The sequence below is a fragment of the Chinchilla lanigera genome, unplaced genomic scaffold (genome assembly GCF_000276665.1).
Source record: "Chinchilla lanigera isolate Chin_1 unplaced genomic scaffold, ChiLan1.0 scaffold00041, whole genome shotgun sequence".
NCBI lineage: Eukaryota > Metazoa > Chordata > Mammalia > Rodentia > Chinchillidae > Chinchilla > Chinchilla lanigera.
In genome coordinates, this window is record NW_004955442.1 from 17,413,929 (window position 1) to 17,425,795 (window position 11,867).

The following is an 11,867-nucleotide window of genomic DNA, read 5'->3' on the forward strand; positions in this document are numbered from 1 at the left end:
CTTTAAAATAAAAAATAATAAAAAAATAAAAAATAAAACAATAAATTGCCCAGGCTGGGTTTGAACATGAAACCCTCCTGCCTTAGCCTCCCAAGTGTTGGAATTAAAGGTGTGCACCACCATGCCTATTTGTGGGGATTTCTCAGGCCTGGAGTACAGATATCTCTTCCAGACTAAATTTGTGTGTTCTTCTGCCAGGTATATTGAGCAACTCTCAGCCTAAAGCCATTTTAAATGAAATTCATCTACTGTTAATTCACAAAACCTCACAGATGGGAATTTCAGCTGTGAATCCAGATGAGGCCATCTTTTTTTTTTTTTTTTCTTTTTCTTTTTGAGACAGGGTCTCATTATGCAGTTCAGGCTGACCTTGAGTTTTCTTTGTAGCCCAGGCTGGTCTCGAACCTGCAGCAATCCTCCTGCCTCAGCCTCCCGAGTGCTGGGATTACAGGCATGTGCCACTACGCTCAGCTTAGATGCCATTTTAAGCTTCCTTTCTGTGGGCAGTTACACTCATCACACTCTGCATAGGGCTGGCCTGAAACTTGTAAACAGAAGCCCAGGTTTGCTGGACTTGGGCTCATGCTTTCCACTCCTATGGGGACTGCTGTTCTAGAAGGTGGTGCTTGTTCCTCATTGTCTCCTGAGCATCCTGATACCTTTAAGGAGATACCCTAAACGGGTACACTGTTGTAATCCCAGCTATTTGGGAGGTTGAGGCAGGAGGGTCACAAGTTCAAGGCCAGCTGGGGACCTGGGCATGATGGGATATAAATCCCAGCATCTGAAAGGCTGAGGCAGGAGGCTCAGCCTTGACTAATAGGAAGACCCATCTCACAACAACCACAACACCTGGAGATGTAGCTCAGTGCTCCTTGGGTTCAAAACCCAGTACAGCAATCGGTCAGCAAAGTGTCCTTTCATTTTGTTGGCATTTGTAGTACTTCTCAGCAGGAGAGCTGGTCCAGATTTGTGGCATAGCACAGTTTTACAAGTGGAAGTTGGTTTTTATAAAATCTTAAACCATTTTTCATTTAGCACTTTTTAAATCTGGACTATGCATGGTAAGCAGGCTGTTGATTTTGTTTGAGTGTGGTTAGATGTGGGGAACTTGAAACCTGCTAAAAGCGTACACACACGTGCGCACGTATGCCGTACATACCCTTCCATGCACTAGATAAGAACATGCTTTGTGAAGTTCACGTCACATAGGTGACAGCCTGGGCTGAGATGACAGCATCGCACTGAGCTCAGGGCAGCTGCCTCCAGGGGCCCGTGCAGCCCTCCTTGCATGTGGCCCGTGCTGTGTGCAGGGATGCAGTGAGAGTGTCCGCCGGGGCTCTGGGGACGGGCGCTGTGCAGGGCAGCCCTGCAGCCATGCCAGGTCAGTCACCTGGGCAGACCTGTGAGGTAATTTTTTAAGTAGTGACATTCAGGTCAGAGGCTGCTAGGGCTCTGCTTCTGCCCTAGGCTCACCTTCCCTGCAGGATGCCTGACTTGAGAGTTTAGCTGAGGCTGAGCAGGGAGGGGAGGGGAAGGGGGGGGGAAAGAGCCGGGGAGGAGAGGAGAGGAGAGAGGAGAAGAGAGGAGAGAGAAACCAGCTCACGTGCTGGGGCCAGGGTGGCAGGATCAGCCATGGACTCACCTGCTTTCGTTTTTTTAATATGTTAAATATGTAAAGATTCTTTTCAAAAATAATTTTAAAAATCATTCTTTTCAAATATGTTAAATATTTGACACTTACTATCTTAACCAATTCTGTGCATGCAGTATTGCTATCTTTGGAGAAATATAAAGTCCTTTGCCCATTTTTAGTAAGATTTGGCCAGGGGTGCTGGCGCACAGCTGTAATCGTAGCACATGGGAGCCTGAGGCAGGAGGATTGCTGCAAGTTTCAGGCCAGCTTGCACTTCGTAGTGAGTTTAGGTTAGCCTGAACTACATAGCAAGACCCAAAAAAAAAAAAAAAAAAAAAAAAAAAATCATTCGGGTGTGTGTGTGTATTGGTTGACTGAAGTTTACATATTCTGGATATTGACAGTGTATCAGGTATATTTGAAAATATTTTCTTCCATAACCACCCTGTTGTTAAGAATCCTTTAAAGCACAAACATTTTAAATTTTCATAAAGTCCCATTTATTTTTTTCCTTGGCTGCCTGTGATTTTGGTGTCATGTCCGGCGAATCATAGCCAAATCTAGGATCAGTAAGGCTTCTTTCTCCCCCTCTGTTTTCTGCTAAGATTTTATAGTTCTGGCTCTCACATTTAGGTATTCGATGCACTTTGAATTAATTTTTGTGTATGGTGTTAGATGAGAGGCCAGCTTTATGCTTTGGAGTGTGGACACCCAGTGTCCCCAGCACTGTCTGTGGAAAATACTACGCCCCCCTCCCGTGGATAAGCTGGGCAATTTTGACGATAGATCAAAGACCATTTGACTGTACCCAAGTTGGTATTTTTTTTTTTTTGGAAAGTTTATTTCTAGACTGATAATGTGTTGCAGATGAGTTAATACTGGCCTGTCTCGCACACGGCTCTCCTGGCGCTTCGGGTCGTTAGTCTAGCATTTGGGATGGACCCCGCTGCTCCTTTTCTTTCGGGTTTCCTGAAGCCAACAGGGTATAAGGTGGATTTCATCAAATGCCTTTTCTCAAGTCTCTGGGTCTAAAGATGGTCTTTTTGCCGCATCTCACAATGCAGAGTGGTTAACAGGGAGCAGACACTCACGTTCTGACTTGAACGTGAGCCGGGGCGCAGTGGGGCAACGTGTGCTTCGCGTGCGCGGGCCGTGGGTTCCATCCCCAGCACCACAGAAGATAAAAACAAGACCAAAAATAAAGAGTTAGATTTTTGTTTTCAGGTCCCGTCCCTCTTCCGTTCTTCAGGGACCCTAAATCTACTTCGTTAACCGCGTTACAGTTAACCCCAGCGTCACTCAGGCAGCGCATTTGTTTCCGTACTGACGATCCCAAGCGTCGCTCTGGCAGGTGTCTTTTCAGTCAGTCGATTCTTGTATTGAATAAATTTGATGTAATTGTTGTTTTATATTTCCTGTAATATTATAAAAGTTAAACAATATGCAGCTTTTGGTCATCCTGCATTTAAAGAATCGGGTGGTAAGTGGTTAATGCATTTCCTTCTCCATAACCCACAGCTCCGTCTGATCTGTTGACAGGTTGTGAGAGTTTCTCTCACCCCCGCCGTGTGGACAGTGCCACACGCCGCTCCAGACAGCAACGGCTCTGGTGTGCATTCTCCAGTGTTTCTTTTGTCACAGAGCCTGGCGGAGCCGCAGCTCTTCCAGCGTCAGCCCTGAGCTGAGTGAGGAACGTGCAGCAGACATGGTGAAGATGACCAAGTCCAAGACGTTCCAAGCTTACCTGCCGAGCTGTCACCGCACGTACAGCTGTATCCACTGCAGAGCCCACCTGGCCAATCACGACGAGCTGATCTCCAAGGCAAGTGGTTTGCGTCCTGAAACCCGCGAGATGACCTCCATGCAGCGGTTCTTTGCCCTTGTGCTTCCTGCTTAGGGGATGAATGTTTGATCATCACAGACTTCCTGAAAGGCTTATGTGTCAGCGTGGCTAGGCTGAGTCTTGGTGATTTTGGCATGGGCGTCGCAAGGCCGACAGTGAGGACTCCTGTACATCATGAAGAACAAGATGAGTCCATAATTTGTCAGAGCAGAGTCAGAGAACATTCAAAAGCAAGAGAGATCTCAGAAGGCTGTAGAAATAGCTTAATAAGAATTGGGAGGGCCGGGGATAGAGCTCAGTGGCACAGCGTCTGCCTGGCAAGTGCAAGGTTGTGAGCTCATTTCCCGGCACCAAAAAACAAACAAGAAGAACTGAGAAAGTCACGTGTGCACAGTGTTGAAGATTAAACCAAGCGCCTCACACATGCTCGGCAAGTGCTCTGTCACTGAACGACGCTGCAGCCCAAGAGCTTTTTTAAAGCTCAAGAGTTAAGAAGGAAGAAAATCGGGCCTAGTGGTGCAGACCTGTATGCAGTCCCTGCACTGAGGGAGGCTGAGACAAGAGTATCACAAGTTTGAGTCTAATTTAGGGACTTAGTCTCTGTTTCAAAATTAAGAATGAAAAAAGGGCTGGGATTATAACTCGGTGGTAGAGGACCCCGGGTTCGGTCCCCAGTACCCCCCCACACAAAAGAGGCTGCTCAGACGAAGCCCGGGGATGCAGCTCAGTGGCAGAAAACCTCCCTAACACCAAAAGAAAGGGAAAGAAACACAGCGACCCACAAGGCCTGGCCACCAGGAAAGGGTCTGTAGAAGGCTGTGTGAGAGAATCTTATTTTTATTCTAATTTTTTGGTACTGGGAATTGAACTCGGGACCTTGCGCTTACCAGGCAGGCACTGTGCTGCTGAGCTAAAGCCCCAGCCCGTGTGGGGCTGTGTGAAGCTCTGGGTTGTCTCTGTGCACAGGGCCACAAAGAGCCTTGAAGACGTAAATAAAGAAGACATCATTAGTACATGATGTTTAGACTCGGCCAGGTGGGACAGCTGGAACAACCCAAGTGTAATGGGCGTATTGGCAGTCACTCTGGTCACACAGCCTCCACCTGCCCACCCAGAGACTGGGCGACCCCTGGCCCATCACTGACTCACTCTGAGCAGCTCCGCCCCGCTGCCCACCCTCCCAGACCATTTGAAACTCCCATCAGGAAGCTACACCTTTCAGGAATCTCTTTCTTGCCTTCTTTTTTTTAAAACTCAACTAGAAGAACCTCCATCTGTTCATCTTTTAGTGGTAATAAGAGGTGATCTCATCTCTGTTCATCATCTGCAGTAAAAACTGTGAGGCCAGTTTCTGCTGTCTTGTTGCCTCTGGCTCCTTGGCTTCTCTAGAAGGTTCAGGAAACCAGTGGAAGCTTCTTGGGCACCTTGTTTTCCAAAGCAGTCTCAGTGTGTGCACCAGTGTCATGAGGTAATGACAGAGCCATGACACCTGCTCTTGGCCATGGCTGTTCATCAGACACATGGTCAGAGTCGGACACCATTATTGTCTGGAGAATTTTGAGCGTTCATCATTAGGGAAGCCATAAGGAATTTGAGATGCTTCTTGCGAAAAATGCCATTAAATGTTTTTAACTTTACATCAAGAGCAGAAGCCAGCTAGGAAGGGAGCGGAGAGAAAGTGTTATCTTTTTTTTTTTTTTTTTGTCATCTTTTTCGAGGCAGGGTCTCCCTGTGCAGTTCAGGCTGGCCTTGAGCTCACTTTGCAGCCCAGGCTGGTCTCGAACTCACAGCAATCCTCCTGCCTCAGCCTCCCGAGTGCTGGGATTACAGGTGTGTGCCACCACGCCTGGCAAGAAAGTGTTATCTACTGTGACACTGGATGAGCATTTCAGATTGAAAAGAGGCCGAGAACTAAACTCTGTGAGCACGCAGGCTGCCATCGAGTGTCAGACCTTGCATTAGCGCTGGTGCGAAGACGACGGCGTTGGGAAACTCTTTTTCCTCCCTGTGTCATTATTCCGGTTGGAGGACTTCATCAGAATATTAAAGGAACATTTTTCACCAGCACTGAGCTATGTCTTCAGCCCTTTTTGGAGACAAGGTCTTGCTAGCAGCCCAGGCTGGCTTCCAACTTGCAGTCAAGTAGCTGGGTTTGCAGATGGGCATCGCTTGCCCAGCCGGAACACTTACTATGTGGAGCAGATTCCAGTGCACTTGAAGCTGGGGGCGCCTTCCTCACAGGGATTTGCTAGCTTCTGAGTGCATCTTCGTCACTAGCAAGGAATGCCCTTGTCCAGGGGAGCCCCTTCTCGTTGGCAGCTCTACCTGCCAAAACGGCCTCTGCGCCCCATAGCTGCAGTGTAACCCAGCACCCTGCCTGTGTGCGCTGTTACTGAGCACCAGCGTGCACACCTGTTTCCAGTCTTCTAGAGCTACTTTTTGCTGTGACAAATAGTTGGAACAGAGGCTCAATGGCCCACAAAGCCTAAGCCATTTTATTTCCTGGCCCTAGTTTACAGGAACTGCTTGCCCTGTGCTCTGGGGAGACTGAGGTGTGGCTCTCAGTCATATTGCTATTCCTGTCATTCATCTAAGCCCTGCTGAAAACCTGAGGACTTGAGGAGGGGGCAAGAGAATTAAAAAATTCAGTCTAGAAAACTGACAGCTGATAAGGATGTGTGAAAGGTCTATAAGACTATTAGAAGCAAGTGTGGTGGCACACACCTGTAGTCCTAGCACTTGGGAGGCTGAGGCAGGAGGATTGCTGTGAGTTCGAGACCAGCCTGGGCTGCAAAGTGAGCTCAAGGCCAGCCTGAACTGCATAGTGAGACCCTGTCTCAAAAAAAAAAGACAATTAATAAAATTGAACATAGAATAATATTCCTAATCTTAGAAAGCCACCTAGGGGACTACCCCTTTTTAAGTCTAAAAGCTGTATTTTAAAAATCAGAACACGGATGTGCTGGAGTGTGGCTCAGTGGTAGAGCGTGTGGTTAGCACGTGTGAGGCCATGATTCAGTCCTTACTACCACAAAAGCAAAGCTAAAAACAACTAGCACCAAGCAAGGTAGAAAAAAGCCTCTCAGTGCTTAAAGCAAAGGTTGATTTCATGCTCAGGTGAAATATATCAAGGGTCAGCTGGAGGCTCTTTTTTTTTTTTTTGATAAATTAGAAAGAAATTATTGCTTATAATTGCACATTAAAATAACATGCACATTAAAATAAGAGCACTGGTGGCATCCAGGCTGAAGTGAAAGGATTGCTTGAACCCAGGAGTTCAAGGCCAGCCTGGCAACGCACCCAGACCCCATCTCTTGGGGAAAAGCCAAGTGCAGTGGTGCATACCTGTAATCTCAGCTGCTCGGGAGGCTGAGGCAGGAAGCTTACAAGTTCCACTTAGCCTGTCTCAAAATAAAATTAAAAGCTGGAGGTGCCATGATTTTAGTCATTTGCAGAGTGTTGAAGCAACAGCATTAGGCTCTTCCTGAGGCAGTGTAGACCCTAAAGCAGCTCGTGGTATTCAGTAACCACTACCACTAGCATTGGAGTTTGGGGGCACATCCCATCTGCTCTTTTGGCTGCTGTCCTAGGAGAGCTAGTGGGACCTCTAAGCAGTAGCCTTTCTGGTGCTGGCGCGCATGCTCTCCCCTTGTCCCGGGTTCAGATGCGGAGAAGCCATCCCTGGGCGCTGGCCACAACACTCTTCTAACACCTACTTCTTCTTTGCAGTCCTTTCAGGGTAGCCAGGGACGAGCCTACCTCTTCAACTCCGTGTGAGTACTTGCTGCTCTTACGTTGTCCAGCTGCGGCCTGGGGCGGGGTAGATGGCGTCTGTCCACCTGTTCAGTTATTCAGAGCTGGAATCCATAGAGAAGTTCCACCTGCAGTCTTGAGTTACCCAGTCAGTGCCACGATCTGACCCTGGTCTGGGTGTTCCTGAAAGTGTTGTTTTATCTGAGCATTTAGCCTGCCAGCCTGTTCTGTGTTGGCATCTCCTGGGGGTATGAAAAGTTATTCCCAGGCCAGGGCTAGAGCTCAGTGGCAGAGTGCACACCTAATCTGCGGGAGGCCTTGGGTTCGAGTCCCAGTATCCTGTACCTGCTCCAAAGAAGTTGTCCCCTCTCCATACAGGTGGTGGCCTGCAGCGGTAGGGGAGCTCAGAGGTGCAGTGCCTTCTCGTAGGAACTCCCCGTTTCTGGTGGTCTTTTAATGACAAGTGCTGGGCCAGGGCTGGGGAAGCCAGCAGCAGGGCCAGGAAAGGGGGATGTCTAACATGGCCACCCCCGTCCCTACAGGGTGAACGTGGGCTGTGGCCCTGCCGAGGAGAGGGTCCTTCTCACTGGGTTGCACGCGGTCGCGGACATCTACTGTGAGAACTGCAAGACCACGCTCGGGTGGAAATACGTGAGTACCAGCCTCTGACAGCAAGCTGTCTGCAGACACAGCCAGATGCAAGGGAGTCGCACGGACCCCTGCAGCAGGATACATGACATCACAGTCAAAAACGACATTTTCCAGTAGTTTCTTTGGAAGCTGGTTAGGGGCAGTGCACACCCAGGGCCCACCTTGTTTGCTGCACGTGGCACCACTCAGGGCAGCAGGACCTGCTGGGGCTGGAGTCTGAGGGCCGCCCACAGTCCACAGTCTCCTCTCTGGAGACCCCGCTTTCTCCCCAGACCTTGAGCTGGGCGTTGCCATCCCCGCCCCATCTCCAGCCTTCATCTCTCCCCTCCTCCTGTCTCAAAGATGATGAGCCGGCCCCTCCTGGCCCGTCTGCCCACCCCCTGCAAGGCGTGGCCTCGCCCAGGGTTCCCCGAGTCTCTGCCTGCACCGCAGAGGCCAGCAAGGTGCTCAGTCTCTGTTCCTGCCACTGTCCAGCACCCGCCGTCATCTGCTCACCCTTCCCCGCCCCCGGCCACAGCAGCCTGGCTTGGTTCTGACCACTTCATGTGGGCAGTTTCCAAACATCTGCCTCTGCGCAGCTTCTCTTCTAGAAGATGCCACCTGGCCACCTTGTAGATGCTGCACCCTGGCTCTGGCATTTGAGGTACCTGCCTTGCATGGCACCCTCCTTTTTTCAAGGCGTCTCCTTTCTGGCTTTGGAGTTCCTCAGGTCCAGGCTGCCTGCGCTCCCTCTTTCTTGAATTCCTGAGCAGCTCTGGTCTCCAGGATTCCCCGTGGGCTGTGAGAGGAGACACAGTCCACAGCACAGAGCCGGGCCCTGTGGAGCCTTCAGGGGTCCCCAGCGTCTCCACCTGTTTAGCTCTGTGCCATCGCTGTGACCCCTCTTCCCAAAGCCCTGTCCTCTCTCCATGGCCTGTGCTGAGTGCATCTCCTGCTGCACCTGTCCCTGCTGAGCCCTCTCTCCTGTGTCTGCCAGGCATGACTCGCCCTAGTCATCTGTGTCTTCAGCACCTAGCATCAAGCCACACATTTGATGTGACAAAATGAGGGCGTGTCCACAGTCATACTCCCGCAAAGAAGGCGGACTCTTACCTGAACATCTTTGACCTGTTTTTCCCATTGTCTCTCTGTGCTTAATGTCACTCTTCTTCATAGCTCCTGAATTGCCCCACACATTCTAGACACTCAGTAAACACATCTGTATGTGCATGCCTGTGCGTACTGAGCACGGAACCCAGGGTTTCAAATCATGCTAAGCAGGTTGGGTGTGTTGGCACATGAATGTAATCCCAGCAGTCTGGAGGCTGGGGCAGGAGGATTGCAAGTTCAAGCCCAGCCTGGGTAACTTAGCAAGACCCTGTCTAAAAATAAAAATTAAGAGTTGGGAATGTAGCTCAGTGCAAAGGCCCTGGGTTCAATCCCCAGTTCTGCTGGGGGGAAAAAATAAAAAGAAAAGCATGCCAGGCAAGCACTCAACCACTGAGCTTGCCTGTGGCCCCCCGTAAACATGGAACACTGCCCTGCAAGCGCGAGGAGGAACTGCATGCCCCCACGGACACGTCACCTGAGACAGACCCTCCGGCACCAGGTCAGCACTTGGCTCAGGAACATCTGGGTACAGATGATGCAAGAGATTTATTCTGGTTGCCAAGAGTGTGGAGAAGTTGAAAAAGGAAGCAGATCCTGTCCTGAAACCTTCTCTCTCTGCTTTTCCCCCCAAGGAACATGCCTTTGAGAGCAGTCAGAAATATAAGGAAGGAAAGTTTATTATTGAGCTTGCCCACATGATCAAAGACAATGGTTGGGAGTAAAGTGGAAATGTTCCATTCTCTTTCGAATACTGTTTTGTGAAAGAGACTCTGAATGTAATGGAGACATAGAGCGTCCTGGATGGCAGTATTTCTTGAACTTAACCTCGCAGGCTAGCCGTGCCGCGACCCTCGGAGGCCTCTCTGGGCCATCTCTGTGGGTAAGGTGTCCCCATCTGTGTCCTTTTCATGTATACGGTTGTTGCTGGAAGTTTGCAGTGTTCTTTTTTTCAGTGTTCTCAAGTTCTAGGGAACAAATTAACCAACTGACAACTTACCTGGTGAGTTAGCTCCTCTCTTACCCCGCCCCCTGCGTCGTGTGGCCCGCCTTCGGTCCGTAGCAGACCAGGTCTCAGACCAGAGACAGGAGACAGGCCTCCTTCAGCACCAAGTGTCACATCACTTTTTTTTTTTTAAGAGGAAAGTACTACAGTTTTTCCCCTAATTCTTGAAACTACACATTGGCTATTCCTCCTACAGACGAACTGTGAAGACACAGTATCCATTTAAGAATCTTTCAGAAGCAGTCAACAAATTTATACACGAAGGACATTGTTTTCTAAGCCTGTTGAAAAACAGAGACCACCACTGGTAGCATTTTAGATAAGTTATAAATAGAGAAGTGTGTTAACAAACGTCTTATTTATGGAAGCCATGATCTAGAAAGCAAGCGAACTAGACCCTAGAGAAGACCATCCGGGGCCTGCAGGGGCCATCACTGAGGCGACAGCCTCCTAGATGTGTTCCTGGGGTTGTGCCCTTGGTGCTGACAGACGCTCACGTGTCCACGTTGCTGAGTGGCAGGTCCATGATGTTAGAGAATAGCACTCTGGACCAGGTGTAAGTCCTGGATGTACTTGAAGAAAAAGAGTTGTTTTTTGCCTATGAAAGAGGCCAGAACCAGCAGGAAAAAAACTCAGAACTTGAGATCTACCATATCGTTTTAAATTTTTTCAGAAAAGGTCAAAGTTTCAAAGCAGGGTTCAATGCTGTAAAGAAGACATTTGGTCTGCTGCGGGAAGCACGCACCGTACCTGCCTGTCAGGTGGCCCGACACAGAGGAGCCTGCCTGTGCAGTCCGAAAGGCCTGCGTTTCTGTTGTGGACTTAAAGTCATGGCCTGCTATCCTCCTGGGCTTCTGCAGGCCAACCGGCAGAGAATGGAGGCCAGAAACCATTCCCAATGAAGTTTTGGTTTTTCATACTGTGCACCAACTCAGGGCAGAGGGACCGGAAAGGGGCTGGGGGAGGTGGAGGGACAGGATGGCCCCAGCCTGGCGGACAGCTAACACTGCACTGGACAAGGCTGGTCTAGCGGCAGCGAAAGCAAGCTGGCTGAGGATCAGGAAGTAACTTCCCATTCAGTCTGAGCTCCTTGTCCCCAGCTGCAGCCCACAAGCTGTGGCCACTGTAGGCGCTCAGCTGCCCCCGGGCTCCAACCCACTGCTCACCCCAAGCTCCCCTTTTGGTGCCAGCCCTTTGCCCAAGACTGTAAGCTGGGAAGGGCGGGGGGTCACCATCGCCTTGGGCCCAGTGGCCTGGCGAGCATGGCATGGGGACGCAGCAGCTCAGCAGGAGCAACAGTGGCAGGTTACTTTAAGCACATCCTCACCTTAGAGGACATCTTGGCATGGCCTGTAAGCCTCTATCCCTGGCGGTGGTCCAGCAGGCTTTCTCCCAGAGCCGGTTCCCTGCAGGCATACTGGCCTGACTGTCGCCATAGTCCTAAATTAGCATATGGCTTCCTACCCAAGGTGTCCCAGCACAAGGAATCGCTCCAGCCAGTGGTGTCCCTGCCGCCATGCTCTGCAATCTGAAGACAGCTCCTTCATTCCACTGGCTGAAGCGGGAAGGTGAAAAGAGCTTCCTGAGCAAGGAGCAAGCACTGGTCAGTGAGAGCTGGCTGAGAGTGACGCTCCCTTCCCTCGATGGGGAGCTTGGGCCACAGCCTCAGAGGACCAAGGGAAACGGGGGTCGGGGGTGCTGATGGCATCGCCAGCCTGCCAGGGTGTAAGGGCAGTCTGAGCAGCCTCCGCAGATGCTTTACTGAAGTTGAAGAACAGATTTTGCAGAGCTCCTCCAACCAGTTTTGTATATATAGAGAGATTATGTTTAAAGCTTTTGTACGTTCTGGGCGAGTTTATTGCGCCTTCCTTCGAGCACTTTGGTTTTCCTGT

General features: G+C 50.1%; 1 protein-coding gene across 3 annotated transcripts in view; it reads left to right on the top strand.

Annotated features, from left to right (window-relative positions):
* The window catches only part of Ypel1 (yippee-like 1), a gene marked incomplete at its 5' end in the record, with an annotated part of 23,242 nt that extends 13,274 nt beyond the window's left edge, over nt 1–9,968 (top strand). For 2 of the 3 annotated variants that reach the window (XM_013517873.1, XM_013517872.1), the window contains 4 exon segments: nt 3,176–3,458; nt 7,209–7,252; nt 7,775–7,883; nt 9,605–9,968. In XM_013517873.1, the coding sequence (XP_013373327.1) occupies nt 3,342–3,458; nt 7,209–7,252; nt 7,775–7,883; nt 9,605–9,694 (360 nt within the window). In that variant the 3' untranslated portion in view covers nt 9,695–9,968. 3 annotated transcript variants of the gene reach the window in all.
* Between the last annotated feature and the right edge of the window lie 1,899 nt (nt 9,969–11,867).